At 40.6% G+C, this 17,110-nt stretch overlaps 1 protein-coding gene and 1 pseudogene across 14 annotated transcripts in view; one reads left to right on the top strand and one right to left on the bottom strand.

The window, feature by feature from the left end:
* The window catches only part of RIC1 (RIC1 homolog, RAB6A GEF complex partner 1), a 120,582-nt gene that overhangs the window by 81,144 nt on the left and 22,328 nt on the right, over positions 1 to 17,110 (bottom strand). For 8 of the 14 annotated variants that reach the window (XR_004971303.1, XM_036331081.1, XM_036331080.1 and 5 more), the window contains exon 2: positions 7,627 to 7,734. Coding sequence is in view for 9 of the 14 variants with exons in the window: in XM_036331081.1 (XP_036186974.1) it covers positions 7,627 to 7,734 (108 nt within the window). In the remaining 5 variants the exon portion in view is untranslated. Of the gene's footprint in view, positions 1 to 4,782; positions 4,889 to 6,295; positions 6,315 to 7,622; positions 7,735 to 9,556; positions 9,642 to 11,775; positions 11,831 to 17,110 lie in introns of those variants that run through there. The other 6 variants (XM_036331088.1, XM_036331087.1, XM_036331089.1 and 3 more) reach the window with 6 other exon arrangements.
* LOC118667525 lies at positions 4,012 to 4,365 on the top strand (annotated as a pseudogene).

The following is a 17,110-nucleotide window of genomic DNA, read 5'->3' as shown; positions in this document are numbered from 1 at the left end:
GGTCTGGAGGAGCCTTCCGTTTAAGGTCCTTCAACTAGGAGAAACTGCCTGAGAGTAGAGGAGACTCATCCTAAGCTTCAACACAGAAGAAGAGTTTGTAAGCTGTCTGCCTCTGCAAACTGAAATTTGAGCTAACACCTGCTGGTTTGCATGGCCAGAGAGACCCACAGGAAAGCCTGACCTCTATGGGTGGCAAACAGAACGCAAGAAAGGAAAATTCCGCTTTATGAGAGCTCAGTAACTTTATAATGGAAGACCTAACTACATGGCTAAAATATATGGATCCCACTAATGAGTTACATAGATGAGAGAGAAAAATGCAAGTAAATTAAGAAAAAAGATATTTAGGATTTTCAAGAGATATTATTAGAAGATAAGAGTTTTCAGAGCTAAATATTTCCTAATAGAAAAATTCAACAGATGAACTGAAAAAGAGTAATTATTTTTGTGGGAGATGAACCTTTTACTCCAGAAGATTAAATGGAAACAATCTCAGAATATATAAAGATGAAATAATTACTGAAAGTTTAGAGACTTGGAGGGGAAATTTGGGAGGTTTGCAAATAGTGAGTAAAAAATCAAGAAATAACATAGGACAGGGCAAATCTTGTTCTATTCTTCTATTATTTAAAAAAAAATAGAAGAAAAATTGCCTATCTGCAGAAACAGTTGAGTCTTCAGAGAGAAGAGGCTGAGATTGAGTTTTAAGGGGGGGAGGGTGAGGCTGTAGAAGGAGACAGAGGGAGATAGTTTAATTAAAAAAATCTATTGATAATAAGCAGAGATGACTAAATTTTAATGATAAAGAGAAAAATCATTCAGAAAAAAAGAACAGGTTGCCTGCAAAAGAAAAAGAATCAGATTAGCACTAGACCTATCATCACTAACACTGGAAAACAGAGGGCATTAGAACAGTATCTCATGGCTGGAAAAAAAGAATCTCAATCTAAGAATCTTATACTGAGACAGGATATCCTTTACCATGGTTGAAGAATGGTATGTTTAGACATTACTTATTTCATTTAATCTGTGAAGGACTACCATATGTGCAGAAAATGCTCCTGGCACTGGAGCCACAATGAAGAAACCTAACATGGAACTAGGTTTGAAAAATAAACAAACACAGGCAACCTGCAGAAGAACAATTGCAAAAGGCCAATAAACATGTGAAAAATACCAAACCTCACTAGCAATAAAACAAAAGAAAATTAAAATGACAAGACCATTTTTTATCAATCTAACGCAGGCATAAATGCAGGGTAATGGGAATCTTAAAAACATGGAAGGAGTAATTCTGGAACTGATACAATTTTATTGAAAAATAATTTGGCAATATTTATTAAAAAGGAGATACACACATACTTTGCCCCAGCAATCCCACATAGGGGTAAGTGCACTAAAGAAATAAATGCACTAATATAAAAGGATACATGTATAATAATGTTTACTGTAGCACTGTGCATAGTTGCCAAATTTTTAGCAAGTAAAAAGTAGCAAAGTTAAATAAGAAACTTCCATACTATAGAATATTACAAATACTAAAATTAAATTAGAAGTATATATATTAATCTAGAAGGATAGTCATAGTATACTAAGTAAAAAAATGAAGTTGCAGAGTAATGTGTAAATTAAGATCCCAATTTTGTGTGAAAAATTATAAAAATTCCTGTGTCTATTTATCAATTTAAAAATACACTCATCTGTAAGTCAGAATCCTATGAAGACATTCAAAATCAAGTGACAGAAGAATGTTGAAATGAAACAATGTTCACAATATGTCAAAAAAGCAGATTATCAGAAAGGATATATGCACCCATATGTTCATAGCAGCACAATTCACCATAGCTAAGATCTGGAAACAGCCTAAGTGCCCATCAGTAGATGAGTGGATTAGAAAACTGTGGTACATCTACACGATGGAACACTATGCTGCTGTAAAAAAGAAGGAACTCTTACCATTTGCAACGGCATGGATGGAACTGGAGAGCATTATGCTAAGTGAAATAAGCCAGTCAATGAAGGAAAAATACCACATGATCTCACTCATTCATGGATAATAAAGACCATTACAAACTTATGAACAATAATAGATACAGAGGCAGAGCTGCCTCAAAGATTGTGAAACTGTAGCAGGAAGGCCGGGGAGAGTTGGGGGGCAGGAGGGAGGGGGGTAAGAGATCAACCGAAGGACTTGTATGCATGCATATAAGCATAACCAAAGGACATAAGACACTGGGGGGTAGGGGAGGCCAGGGGATTGTCAAGGGCAGGAAAAAAAAGGAGACATATGTAATACTCTTTGTAATACTTTAAGCAATAAAACAATTAAAAAAATGAAAAAATGAAATAAAATCACTAAGCCAAAAAAAAATTTAAAAAATAAAAAAATAAAAATCAATAAAAACATTTAAAAAAGCAAAAAAAAGCAGTTTATACAACTTTGTGAGAGCTTTCTATAAAGAAAAAAATTATCTACACTAATAAAAGAGAAACATGCAAATTAACCATCACTCCATCACTCCCACCAGCCAATCAGGAGCGAACATGCAAATTAACCCAACTAAGATGGCGGCGGCCACGGAGCTGGAGTGAGCAGGAGGCTTAGGTTGCCCCTGGTGATGGAGGAAGCCAAGCTTCCTGCCTGCTCTGGCTGGACTTGGCCTCCGCTCAAGGCTACAAAGTTTCAATTATAGAAGATAAATAAATCCCAGATACCTGCTTCATTCCATTCAAGGAGGCACTGAAAAAAAAAAAGGAGAGGCTGGGAGCTTGGGTTGCCGGGGGGTGTGGCCAGTCTGAAAACGGCCATCAGCCCCTAACCCAGGTTGGCCAGGCACCCCAGCGGGACCCCACCACCCTGAAGGGGCTGAGGTCAGCCTGAAAACGGCCCTCAGCCCTCACCCAGGCTGGCCACACCCCAATGGGGTGAGGGTCCCCACTGGGAGGCTTGACCAGCCTGCAAACAGCCATCAGCCCCTCACCCAGACTGGCCAGGCACCCCAGTGGAGACCCCCACCCTGAAGGGGGTTTGGCCAGCCTGAAAACGGCCCTCAGCCCCTCACCCAGGCTGGCCAGGCACCCCAGCGGGAACCCCCACCCTGGTCCGGGACACCATTCAGGGAAAATCCGCTGGCCCCAACCTGTGCACCAGGACTCTATCTATACTAATAAAAGGGTAATATGCTAATTCGACTGGGAGACCTTCCAGGAGACCTTCCAGACGTTATTTTGAACAAAGCTGTGGTGATGGGGCCCTGGTAGAGGCGGTTAGAGGCTAAGAGGGAGGGCAGCTGTGAGCGATCAGGCCAGGATGGGACAGCAGTTGTGGGTGATTAGGCTAATGGGGGGCGGGGCCTTTGGGTGTAAGCAGACCCGCAGGGGGGGCCAGTTGGGTGCGAGCAGGCCATCAGTGGGGGTCAGTTGGAGGTGATCAGGACAGCAGGGGGGTAATTTGGAGTAAGCAGGCCAGCAGGGGGGCAGTTGGGGGCAAGCAGGCCAGCAGGGGGGGACAGTTAGGGGCAAGCAGGCCAGCAGGGGGGGACAGTTGGGGGCAAGCCCACTGGCATGGGGAGCAGTTGGGGGTGATCAGGTTGGCGGGGGGCATTTGGGGGCAAGTAGGCTGGCGGTGGGGTGCAGTTGGGTCGAGCAGGCTGGTAGGCAGAGTTGTTAGTGGCAGAGTGGAAAGGGTGCAGGCCGGGCTGAGGGACACTCCCTCCCCCACCCCCCCCCCACCCCCGCATGCACGAATTTCGTGAACTGGGCCACTAGTGTTTCAGATAATCTTCTACTTATAAAACTCACAGATTTACCAAATCTGTTCCCCATCAAACATGACATTACCAGTCACTTATAGTAGTATCACTTTGCATTTGAAAACAAATAGACTTCGCCCTAGCCAGTTTTGCTCAGTGGATAGAGCTTTGGCCTGTGGACTAACGGGTCCTGGGTTCGATTCTGGTCAAGGGCACATACCTCAGATGCAGGCTGGATCCCTGGCCCTGGTTGGGGTGCATGACCAAGAAAAGAAGGAATAACAGTCATGCCAAAAAAGGCCGAGGCCAAGTGCAGCCTATTCGTTGCACCAACTGCACCCAGTGCGTGCCCAAGGGCAAGGCCATTAAGAAGTTTGTCATGGGAAACATAGTAGAGGCCGCAGCCATTAGGGACATCTCTGAAGTGAGTGTCTTCGACACCAATGTGCTTCCCAAGCTGTACTAGTATGTGAAGCTGCATTACTGTGTGAGCTGTGCCATTCACAGCAAGGTAGTCAGGAATCATTCTCGTGAAGCCCGGAAGGACCAAACATGCCCACCCTGATTTAGACCTGTGGGTGCTGCCCCATGATCTCCACCAAAGCCCATGTAAGGAGCTAAGTCTTTTAAGGAGTGAAGAAAAGTTCTCTGGGGGAAAAATAAATGGAAATTGTACTTCAAAAAAAAAAAAAAAGGAAAGAAAGAAAATTGAGTACGATTTTTCTCTGTAATACACATGCACTGCAGAGAATGAAATTAATTTATGGGAATAACATTTTTGTTTAATTGGGATTTAAAGTTGGTGTTCCCTATCATCAAAATAGACTGCAAAGTTTCCTCTATTAATTCTGGTCTGTAATGAAATTTTACATACTTCATATTTGAAAACGTCTTTTCACACAAGTCCTGTCAAATACTGATATCAATCTATGAGCCTATTATTTTAATTGACTATATATAGCAATAGGTAGGCAATTATAGAAGTCGAATAGTTTCCTCTCCTGATGTTTGCCTTTTAACATGTCCTTACCTTGTAGATTAATTACTTCCAGCTGAAGGTGAGGTGGAACACTCCTCGTTTTCATGATTAAATGGATTTTGAAATACGAAAATTTCCTTTGCGATTGCAACAAGGTCTGAAAAATTGTATAATTTGGACTCAGGAAATATATCTACTGCTAATTTTTGTTGAAATAGAAATAGTACTTCTTTCGTTTGAACTTTTGAAAACTGTGGGAGTATGAAAAGCAGTCTGACATTACTTGCGATTCAAAAATCAGTTGTCATCAAATGACTTTACCATACATACATTTCACATACAAGCACTGTTTTGCTTTGTAGTTTTAGATTGAAGACATTAGACAGTAATACCAAGAATGCAGCAAAAGCTATCTTCCAAAGTAATTCAGTGTCTGATAATTATCTGCAGGTGGTTCTTCAAGTTAAAAAAAATTTCTATCTCAGCCCCAGAGCTCAAAAAATTCACAATAAACCTTCACCACTGACTGCTAAGCCATCAAATAGCTGTGGGGTTGAGCAAATCGGGATAGCTTGTATTTCTGAAAAAAAACCTAAAGTAACCATAGGCTTTAAGTGCTTACATGTGCACAAACTTTGTAAATCTGTCCAACAAAATAAGTTTTTTTCTGTCCCACACATATTTTTACCATCATCAGTTAAAACACACCTTAGTGAATTCTACTTCAGCTTGTCCTGAATTAGTGTTTTCTTAACTTCTTTGAAAATCTTTACACCTGATGTGTTCTACCCATGCTATATTCATAGGGAGCGATTCTGTGTCACTGTACACTCTACATTGATTATTCACATAAAAAATTGAGCAGTACTGGAACATTTGTCACTTTATCAAGAACCAAGAAAACTTACTTTGGTTGCACTTCCTTTTTCATTTTAGTGAAGAATTGCTGGTATGATGAGATTTTTTTTTCCCTTTATTTTTTTCCCTTATTAAATTTCCCTAAAATTTTCTAACTATTAATTTCACTGTGTTGGAAATACTGTGATTAGTACTTAATTAAGTACTAAGTTGGATAATGTTAACTTATATTCTTTTGGCTTCACTCCAGTGTTACTGCATAATAATATTTTGCCATCTAATTCAATAATAAAATAATTCACACTCCAAAGTCTATTTTCCCCTTCTTCTGACATAATAAGTATGCACTAGTAATAAAAATAATTTTTAAAAAGTCACGGTATGGAGATATGCATGGCACTTGAAACACTGAATTTATAAATGTGTTACTATAATTTTCTAGAGTCACGGTGCACGAATTGTGCACCAGTGGGGTCCCTGGGCCTGGCCTGTGGGATTGGGCTGAAACTGGCTCTCCAACATCCCCCGAGGGTTCCTGGATTGCGAGAGGGAGCAGGCCAGGCCGAGGGACACCACCGGTGCATGATCCAGGCCTGGAAGGGATGCAGGTTGGCCAGCAGGGGAGAGACAGCGGGAGGGCTCCAGAGCATGTCCGGCCCATCTCGCTCAGTCCCAATCTGCCAGATCCAGCAGCAAGCTAACCTACCAGTCAGAGTGTCTGCCTCCTGGTGGTCAGTGCACATCATAGTGAGCAGTTGAGCAGCTTTAGCATATCATTAGCATATTACGCTTTGATTGGTTGAATGGACGACCGGACACTTAGCATGTTATGATAGTAAGTGCTGAGCAGGAGAGTGAAGAATGGAAGTGTCACATGTGGTCACTGTCAGGACTACTCAAGTCAGTTGTTGCAGTTTAAAAACAGTCAGAGACAACATGTAAATAAATATTTTTATGCTCCAAGAAACATATTTATAAACAATGAAATTTAAACTTCCTGTAATTTCCAAGTGCCAAAAATATTATCCCTCTTTGATTTTTTTCAATCATTTAAATTCATAAAAATATTCTTAGTTCATGGTTCATACACAAACAGGCTGCAGGGTAGACCTGGTGTATGGTTGGTAGTCTGCAAAACTCCTACTGTAGGAAGTGAGAAACTAGTCAATTATTTTTGACCATGTGGATCATTTTCAGATGATCAGTCACCAGTATATAGCATGGACTAGAAAAGGACATAAAGCAGAGAGATAAGTCAGTGTAGTAGTTAAGAGTACAGTAAATGGAATCTGAGCACCTAAGTTTAAATTCCTTCTCTTTAATATACACTGTCTATATATAACTTTGGATAAAACTTATTTTCTCAGAGCCTCAATATACTTATCTACTATAAAGTATAATTATATCTACTTTGAAGTGTTGACTTAAAGGTTAAAGGAGATGATCCACATAAACTAGTTATAAAAGTACTTATGTAGGAGCTGCTCAATAAATATTTAACTATTTACATTACTGCTAATTCAAATTTGGTAGTGATGATAGTCCAAGAGATGACAGTGACAAAACATAAACTAAAAAGGTAAAGTTAACCAAATTAAAAAAAAATAGAAAAAAGAAATGCAGAAATAGATCCAAATGCAAATGAGAATTCAGTATGACATAAACGCAAAGTTTACCATTTTTATGAGACATCTTTGGGAATAGAGGGAAGAACTTGTATAAATTTGGGAGTACTGTGTGAATATAGATAAAAGCTTTAAAAATCTGAATTAAATAGACTTCAAGGACAAAATAGGAGTTAGAAGAATAAAAAGAAAAGGATATGGGCACTACATTTAAAATGAGAGGAAGTAGAAGAATCAAGAAAGAAGATATAATAAAGTAATCTGAATAGAAGATCTGGTTCAGCAATTTCTATCACAGAAGATAAACACTAATGGGTATAAAGACTGAAAGGAAGTCACCTAAGAGAATCAAGTTTAATGCAATGTAATAATTTCATAAGAAAACACTGTTAAAGTTGAAAAACCTACTTACTGACACAGCTATCATTGTACTATCTGGCCTCCATTCAGCTTGCTTGTAGGATCCAAACTGAGAAGATGATTTTGCAGGCTCCTTGTAGGTTACGATTAACACACTAGGCTGGAAGAAGAGAGTTGTGTTTTATTAATGTTTTATAAGAATATATATAAACAAATTTAAGAAAATTTATCATGAAGTACTCAAAATATTTTAATGATTCTAAAAGTATAAGACATAACAATCAAATACTAAATCATTAATTACCTAAAATTAGTCCAAGAAAATCAACTAAAAATAACCAAAAAGAAAGGTAATCTAAATAGGCCTATATTTATTAAAGAAATTGAATCTCTAATTAATAATCATAAAAAAATAAAAAACAGAAATAGGCCCAGATGTGCTTACTGGTGAATTCTACCAAATACTTAAGGAAGAAATTTAAGGCACAAATTCTCCACAATATCTTCCAGAAGACCGAAGCAGAGAGAATACTTCCTAACTCTTTCTACAAGGACAGCATCACCCTAATACTGAAACCTGACAAAACCATTACAAGAATGGAAAACAACAGTCCAATATCACTCATGAACACAGCTGCAAAAATTCTTAACAAAATATTATCAACTCTAATCCAACACTGTATAAGAAGAATTATAAAATACAAACAAGTGGGATTTATTCCAGGTATGCAAGGCTGAATCAACATTTGAATATCAATTAGTGTAACCCATCACAACGAGATAATGGAGAAGCAAAATACCCCAAAATGGCCAATTCAATGTTGAAGGAAAAGAACTAAGTCGGAGGGCTGACATTATCCAACTTCAAGACTTACTATCCTAATATATAAAGAGCCAGGGTCCGTCACGACCTAAATGACTGGACGGACGACTGAACAGCAGGCTAGGGTCCCAGCCAGAGTGGCGAGAGTTAGTACTGGGTCCCGGCCACCCATGGTGCGGCGGTGGGAGGGAGCTGTGGGAACTGAGCCATGCTGTCATCGACGGGCCTCTGGGTCCCTCCCCCAGCCCGGAGGCTCCGGAGAACCAGAGCCATACTTCCATCGGACTGGACTCTTGGTCCCTACCCCAGCCCGCAGGCTCCCGGAAGCGGAGCCATGCTGCCATTGGACTGGCCTCTTGGTCCCTCCCCCCCGGCCCGCAGAACCAGAGCCATGCTGCGATGGGACTGAACCCTACCCGAGGGGTCCCAGATTGTGAGAGCCTCAAGGCCAGTGGTTCTCAACCTTCCTAATGCCACGACCCTTTAATACAGTTCCTCATGTTGTGGTGACCCCCAACCATACAATTATTTTTGTTGCTACTTCATAACTGTAATTTTGCTACTGTTATGAATCATAATGTAAATATCTGATATGCAGGATGTATTTTCATTGTTAGAAATTGAACATAATTAAAGCATAGTGATTAATCACAAAAACAATATGTAATTATATATGTGTTTTCCGATGGTCTTAGGCGACCCCTGTGAAAGGGTCGTTCGATCCCCAAAGGGGTTGCGACCCACAGGTTGAGAACCGCTGCTCTAGTCTATAATAATAAAAGCATAATATGCTAATTAGACCAGACATCCTTCTGGACGAAGCCAGGGCTGTGAGGGAAGCTCAGGTCCCGGGTGCCTGCTGGTGGCCGGAGGGAAGCCTGGGTCCCCGGTGCCGGAGGGATGCCGGTGCTGGCAGCCAGGGGAAGGAAGGCCTACTCTTGCATGAATTTCATGCATCAGACCTCCAGTAAAGATATACTGGCAAAAAAAAAAAAAAAAAAAAGAAAGAAAAAGAAAATATAGCAATCGAACAGAATAGAGAGTCCAGAAATAGACCCATATAAATATAGTCAAGTGACTTTTAATAAAAGAACAAAGATAACACAATAGAAATTGGATGATCATTTCAACAATGGTGTTGGAATAACTGGACACCCACTTTCTGCACACAAGAAGGTTCCACAGGGTTATCTTGTACTTTCTCTGCTCTTGCATTAGAATTAGCCATTTTTTTCCAGGCAATCCTGTTTCTCTTTTTTTCTGTTAATTCTCACCCAAGGATACTTTCTCCATTGACTTTTAGAGAGAGTGGAAGTGAGGGAGGGAGAGAAAGAAACATTGATGTATGAGGGACACATAGATTGGTTGCCTTCCACAGGTGCCCTGACCAGGAGTAGGGATTGAACCTGCAACTCAGGTATGCGCCCTTAACCCAGAATCAAACCACTGAACAACACCGGCCAGGGCTCCTCTTTCTTTTTATTAGAGAACTAGGGGCCCAGTGCACGAAGATTCATGCACTGGGGGTGGGTCCCTCAACCCGACCTGCACCCTCTCCAATCTGGGAGCCCTCAGGGGAGCCCTCTCCAATCCGGGAGTTTGTCTGTCCCTGCAATCATATGAACAAATTGTCTGAGATCCCAACCCAGTTTGGTTTGTTGCTCACAGAATAATAGAGGCTTCTTTTTTTTTCTTTGCTTCATTGGTGGAGATTTCCTGGAAATTTTAAGATATTTTCCCTTTAATTTTTCCTAGACACTCTGACTTTACTTACATCTCTCACCTTTGCTTTCCCTCCATCCCCCACCGCAATAGTAACTTGCTCCAGGCTCACTCTGCTCTAGTGTCTAGGACAGTGGTTCTCAACCTTCTGGCCCTTTAAATACAGTTCCTCAAGTTGTGACCCAACCATAAAATTATTTTCGTTGCTACTTCATAACTGTAATGTTGCTACTGTTATGAACTGTAATGTAAATATTTGATATGCAGGATGGTCTTAGGCGACCTCTGTGAAAGGGTTGTTCGGCCGCCAAAGGGGTCATGACCCACAGGTTGAGAGCCACTGGTCTAGGAGATCCGTCTGCCACCAGAACGTTTCCCAGCATTCCTGGTGTTCCCGCGGTCTGGGCTTCCGCTTCAGGTCCTGGGGATGCCACCAGAACTATTATTCCCAGAATTCCTGATGCTCCACGCGCTCTTGGTTTTCCCTTCCTGCTCTGTCTCGGTCCCATGGCCTCCCACTCTGCCAAGTCCTCCACGCCGCCAGCTCTCCTTCTCTGCTCTCCATCTGGTGGCTTGGGGAGCCAAGTTCCCCAAGCCACTCCACTCTCTGCTGGCTCTCCTGCTCTGCTCTCTTCCTGGTGGCTTGGGGGAGCGACCGAGGGAGCCATGTCCCCCATGCTGCCGGCTCTCCCGCTCTGCTCTCCACCAGGCACCTGTGCATGCAAATTAACCCACCATCTTTGTTGGGTTAATTTGCATACTCACTCCTGATTGGTTAGTGAGCGTATCAGAGGGACGGCCAATTTACATGTTTCTCTTTTATTATATAGGATTGTATTTAGAAAACAAGATCTGGAAACAAGATACTTGTTGCTAGTGAAATGTCTTCTAGGTCAGTGATGGTGAACCTTTTGAGCTCGGCGTGTCAGCATTTAGAAAAACCCTAACTAACTCTGGTGCCGTGTCACATACAGAAATTTGTTGATATTTGCAACCATAGTAGAACAAAGACTTATATTTTTGATATTTATTTTATATATTTAAATGCCATTTAACAAAGAAAAGTCAACCAAAAAAATGAGTTCGCGTGTCACCTCTGACACGTGTGTCATAGGTTCGCCATCACTGTTCTAGGTCCTCTCAGAAAACACATTGTAAAATACATGTACCTATACTATCCCATATATACATATATACTTCTTTATATTTCTCTATATATATACAGTATATGCATGTTGTTATACACAGAAATACATGTGATTATAATCAAGCACAAGGTGGTTCACGCCAGCCTTCTCCCTTACTTACTTTTAACTTTTTTAAGACAGGGAGAAACCTGGCTATTATTTCGTACAATTAATTTAGTTCTTTGGAGTCATGCCTAGGGAGGGAAAATGGCGGAGGTATAAACGGACGTGTCTGGTGCCTTGTCCTGGAGCAGATAAGGGTGAGCAGCTGAAACGGGTAACATGCAGCCCAAATAGGCAGAGGATTTTCAGCTGAGAGACTGTCTGCAGCTAGGAAAGACCGAGAACCCCCAGGAAAAAAAAGACGGTTGGAGACTGCGGCTGAAGCCCCTCCTGGTGCGCCAGCTAAGCAGCGGAGACTGCGCCATCTTGGGTGGTTGTTGCCGGCATCCAGAGACCAGCTACTAACCTGGAAACAAGGGATCTCAAGCAGTGTGACTGCGTGAACTCAGACGAGCACTGCTTCTTCTCACGGAAAGCGCAGCAGAGAGAGAACTACATAACCAAACACCTTGAGAAGAGAAATCATGGTGAAACAAAGAACCAACCCAAATATGAAAGAAAAACAGGCATCATCAGAAAAGGAAGTAAACGAAATGGAGGCAATGGAGGCAAGCAACCTGTCAGAGAAAGAATTCAGAGTAATAGCCAGAAGGTGGATGAAAAGAATGGAAGACCAATTCAACAATATGTGTAGGAACCAAGAGGAAATGAAGAAGAACCAAGAGGAAATGAAGAGAAACCAAGAAGAAATGAAAAACGACATCACTGCCATAAAGAACTCAATAGAAAGCATCAACAGTAGACTAGAAGAAGCAGAGGACCGCATCAGCGAGCTAGAAGACAAGGTAGAAAAAAATACCCAAACAGAACAGCTTCTAGAAAAAAAAATTAAAAAGCAGGAGGAGAGCCTAAGAGAACTCTGGGACAATGCTAAACGAAACAACATCTGAATAATAGGGGTGCCAGAAGGAGAGGAGACTGAGCAAGGAATAGACAACCTGTTTGAAAAAATAGTAACAGAAAATTTCCCTGATATAGTGAGGAAAAAACTCACACAAATCCAAGAAGCTCACAGAGTCCCAAACAAAATGAACCCGAAAAGACCGACACCAAGGCACATAATAATTAAATTGGCAAACACCAACGACAAAGCAAGAATCTTAAAAGCAGCCAGAGAGAGACAGAAAGTTACCTACAAAGGATCCCCCATCAGACTAGCGACCGATTTCTCAACAGAAACACATCAGGCAAGAAGGGAATGGAATGAAATATACAAAGTCATGCAAAGGAAGGGTCTGAATCCAATAATACTATACCCAGCAAGGCTATCAATCAAAATTGAGGGTCAAATCAGGAGCTTCACAGACAAAAACGGTCTACGGGAGTTTATTACAACCAAACCAGCAATGCAAGAAATGCTAAAGGGTCTGCTGTAAATAGAAAAAACAGGAAACAAAGAAGGAATGCAGCGGTAAAGAACAAAAATGGCGACTAACAAGTTTCTATCAATAATAACTTTAAATGTAAATGGATTAAATTCCCCAGTCAAAAGGCATAGGGTAAATGAGTGGATAAGAAAACATGACCCATATATCTGCTGTCTACAGGAAACCCACCTCAGAAAAAAAGACGCACACAGACTGATGGTGAAGGGATGGAAAAAGGTTTTTCAGGCCACTGGAAGTGGAAAAAAAAAGCCGGGGTAGCAATACTTATATCTGACAAATTAGATCTCAAAGTGAAGGACATAAAAAGAGATCAAGAAGGCCACTCATAATACTAAAGGGAGCAGTCCAACAAGAAGAAATAACTCTGGTAAATATATATGCACCCAATATAGGAGCACCCAAATACGTAAGAAATCTTCTGGAGGAGATCAAGGGAGAGATTGACAGCAATACAATCATAGTAGGGGACCTTAACACCCCATTATCTCCACTGGACAAATCCTCTAAACAGAAACTCAGCAAAGAAACATCAATCCTAAATGACTCACTAGATCAGATGGAATTAATTGACATCTTCAGAACATTTCACCCCAAAGCCACAGAATATACATTCTCCTCAGGTGCACATTTGTCATCTTCAAAGATAGACCATATATTGGGTCACAGACAAAGTCTCTTCAAATTCAAGAAAATTGAAATCATATCAAGCATCTTCTCAGACCACAAAGGCATAAAACTGGAAATCAACTACAACAAAAACAATCCAAAAAAATCAAACACATGGAGACTAAATAGCATGCTATTAAACAACGACTGGGTTACCAGTGAGATCAAAGAAGAAATAAAAAACATCATGGCAACAAATGACAATGAAAACACAACAATCCAAAACCTATGGGACACAGCAAAAGCAGTCTTGAGAGGGAAATTCATAGCTCTACAAGCCTACTGCAAGAAACAAGAAATAATGAGAATAAATGACCTAACTCTACAACTCGAAGAGTTAGAAAGAGAGCAACAAAAAAGGCCCACTGTAAGCAGAAGGAAGGAAATAACAAAGATCAGAGCGGAGATAAACGACATAGAGACCAAAAAAACAATACAAAAGATCAACAAAACCAAGAGCTGGTTCTTTGAAAGGATAAACAAGATTGATACACCTCTAGCCAGGCTCACCAAGAAACAAAGAGAGAGGGCCCAAATAAACAAAATCAGAAATGAAAGAGGAGAAATAACAACAGACCCCATAGAAATACAAAGGATTGTTAGAAAATACTATGAACAACTCTACTCCAACACACTAGACAACCTGGAGGAAATGGACATATTCCTAGAAAAATACAACCTTCCAAAACTTAACCAGGAAGAATCTAAAAATCTCAATAGGCCAATAACTGTGGAGGAAATCGAAGCAGTCATCAAAAAGCTTCCAGCAAACAAAAGCCCAGGGCCAGACGGCTTCACAGGGGAGTTTCACCAAACATTCAAGGAAGACCTAAAACCTATCCTCCTCAGACTACGTCAAAAGATCCAAGAGGAAGGAACACTTCCCAGCTCATTCTATGAAGCCAACATCACCCTAATCCCAAAACCAGATAAAGACAATACAATGAAAGAGGATTATAGGCCAATATCCCTCATGAACATAGATGCCAAAATCCTCAACAAAATCCTAGCAAATCGGATCCAGCAGTACATCAAAAAGATCATACACCATGACCAAGTAGGATTTATCCCAGGGATGCAAGGATGGTACAATATCCGCAAATCAATAAACGTGATAAATCACATAAACAAATTGAGAGAAAAAAACCACATAGTCATATCAAATTGATGTGGAAAAAGCATTTGACAAAATCCAACACCCTTTCTTGATAAAAACTCTCAGCAAGATAGGAATTGAGGGATCATACCTCAACATAAAAAAAGCCATATATGACAAACCCACAGCCAACATCATAATCAATGGGCAAAAACTAAAACCATTCCCCCTAAAAACAGGAACAAGACAGGGATGCCCCCTCTCACCACTCCTGTTCAACATAGTACTGGAAGTACTAGCCGTTGCGATCAGACACGAAGAAGAAATAAAAGGCATCCAGATTGGAAAAGAAGAAGTAAAACTGTCCTTATTTGCCGATGACATGATACTGTACATACAGAACCCTAAAGACTCCATCAAAAAATTATTAGACTTAATAAATGAATTCGGCAATGTAGCAGGATACAAAATTAATGCTAAGAAATCCATGGCATTTCTTTACACCAATAGTGAACTTACAGAAAGTGAAACTACAGAAGCAATCCCATTTACCATTGCACCAAAAAAATTAAAATACCTAGGAATAAACTTAACTAAGGAGGTAAAAGACTTATATGCTGAAAACTACAGGACACTGAAAAAAGAGATAGAGGAAGACATAAACAGATGGAAGAATATACCGTGTTCATGGATTGGTAGAATCAACATCATCAAAATGTCCATATTACCCAAAGCAATTTATAGATTCAATGCAATCCCCATTAAATTACCAACGGCATATTTCACAAATCTAGAACGAACGTTCCAAAAATTCATCTGGAATAAAAAAAGACCCCGAATAGCTGCAGCAATCCTGAGAAAGAACAAAGTAGGTGGGATCTCAATACCAGATATCAAACTGTATTACAAAGCCACTGTTCTTAAAACAGCTTGGTACTGGCACAAGAACAGACATATAGATCAATGGAATAGAATAGAGACCTCAGAAATCGACCCAAACCACTATGCCCAATTAATATTCGACAAAGGAGGCAAGAGCATACAATGGAGTCAAGACAGTCTTTTCAATAAATGGTGTTGGGAAAATTGGACAGATACATGCAAAAGGATGAAACTAGATCACCAACTCACACCATACACAAAAATAAACTCAAAATGGATAAAAGACTTAAACGTAAGACGGGAAACCATAAAAATACTAGAGGAATCCACAGGCAGCGAAATCGCAAACATATGCCGAAGGAATTTCTTCTCTGATAATGCTCCTAGGGCAATGGAAACTAAAGAGAAAATAAACAAATGGGACTACATCAAAATAAAAAGCTTTTGCACAGCAAAGGAAACCATCAACAAAACAATAAGAAGACCCACTACATGGGAGAACATATTTGCCAATGATACCACCGATAAGGGTTTAATTTCCAACATTTACAGGGATCTCATGAAACTTAACAAAAGGAAGATAAACAATCCAATAAAAAAAATGGGCAACGGACCTAGATAGACACTTTTCGAAAGAGGACATACAGAAGGCCAAAAGACATATGAAAACCTGCTCAAAGTCACTAATTATACGAGAGATGCAAATCAAAACGACAATGCGGTATCATCTCACACCTGTCAGAATGGCTATCATCAACAAATCAACAAACAACAAGTGTTGGAGAGGATGTGGAGAAAAAGGAACCCTTCTGCACTGCTGGTGGGAATGCAGACTGGTGCAGCCACTGTGGAGAACAGTATGGAGCTACCTCAGAAGACTAAAAATGGAACTCCCATTTGACCCAGTGATCCCACTACTAGGAATATATCCCAAGAAACCAGAAACGCCAATCAGAAAGGATATATGCACCCCTATATTCATAGCAGCACAATTCACCATAGCTAAGATTTGGAAACAGCCTTAGTGCCCATCAGCAGATGAGTGGATTAGAAAACTGTGGTACATCTACACAATGGAATACTATGCTGCGGTAAAAAAAAAGGAACTCTTGCCTTTTGCAACAGCATGGATGGAACTGGAGAGCATTATGCTAAGTGAAATAAGCCAGTCAGAGAAAGATAAATACCACATGATCTCACTCATTTGTGGATTATAGAGAACAACATAGACTGATGAAAAGGGACAGACCCAAAGACTGAGAAACAGCGATCAGGCTATCAATTCCCAGAAGGAAAGTAGGTGAGGGCGGGGGTAAGGGGAAGAGATCAACCGAAGGACTTGTATACATGTATATAAGCCAAACCAATGGACATGGACAACAAGGGGATGGGAGCATGAGTTTGTGTGTGGGGGGGAGGTTGGGGGTTAATGGGGGGGATAAGGACACATTTGTAATACCTTAACTAATAATAATAAAAAAAAAATTTAGTTCTTTGTTTAACCCTACTATTCTATCTAATAATAGACAAACAGGGTAATTGACCGTACCTTCACTACACCTCCCATTGGCTAATCAGTGTGATATGCAAATTAACTGCCAACAAAGATGGCGGTTAATTTGCACACGTAGGCTCCAAGCGGAGGAGCG

The sequence above is a fragment of the Myotis myotis genome, unplaced genomic scaffold (genome assembly GCF_014108235.1).
Source record: "Myotis myotis isolate mMyoMyo1 unplaced genomic scaffold, mMyoMyo1.p scaffold_m19_p_12, whole genome shotgun sequence".
Classification (NCBI taxonomy): domain Eukaryota; kingdom Metazoa; phylum Chordata; class Mammalia; order Chiroptera; family Vespertilionidae; genus Myotis; species Myotis myotis.
The sequence above is the reverse complement of the archived record's forward strand: the minus strand, read 5'-3'. Positions and strand labels throughout refer to the sequence as shown.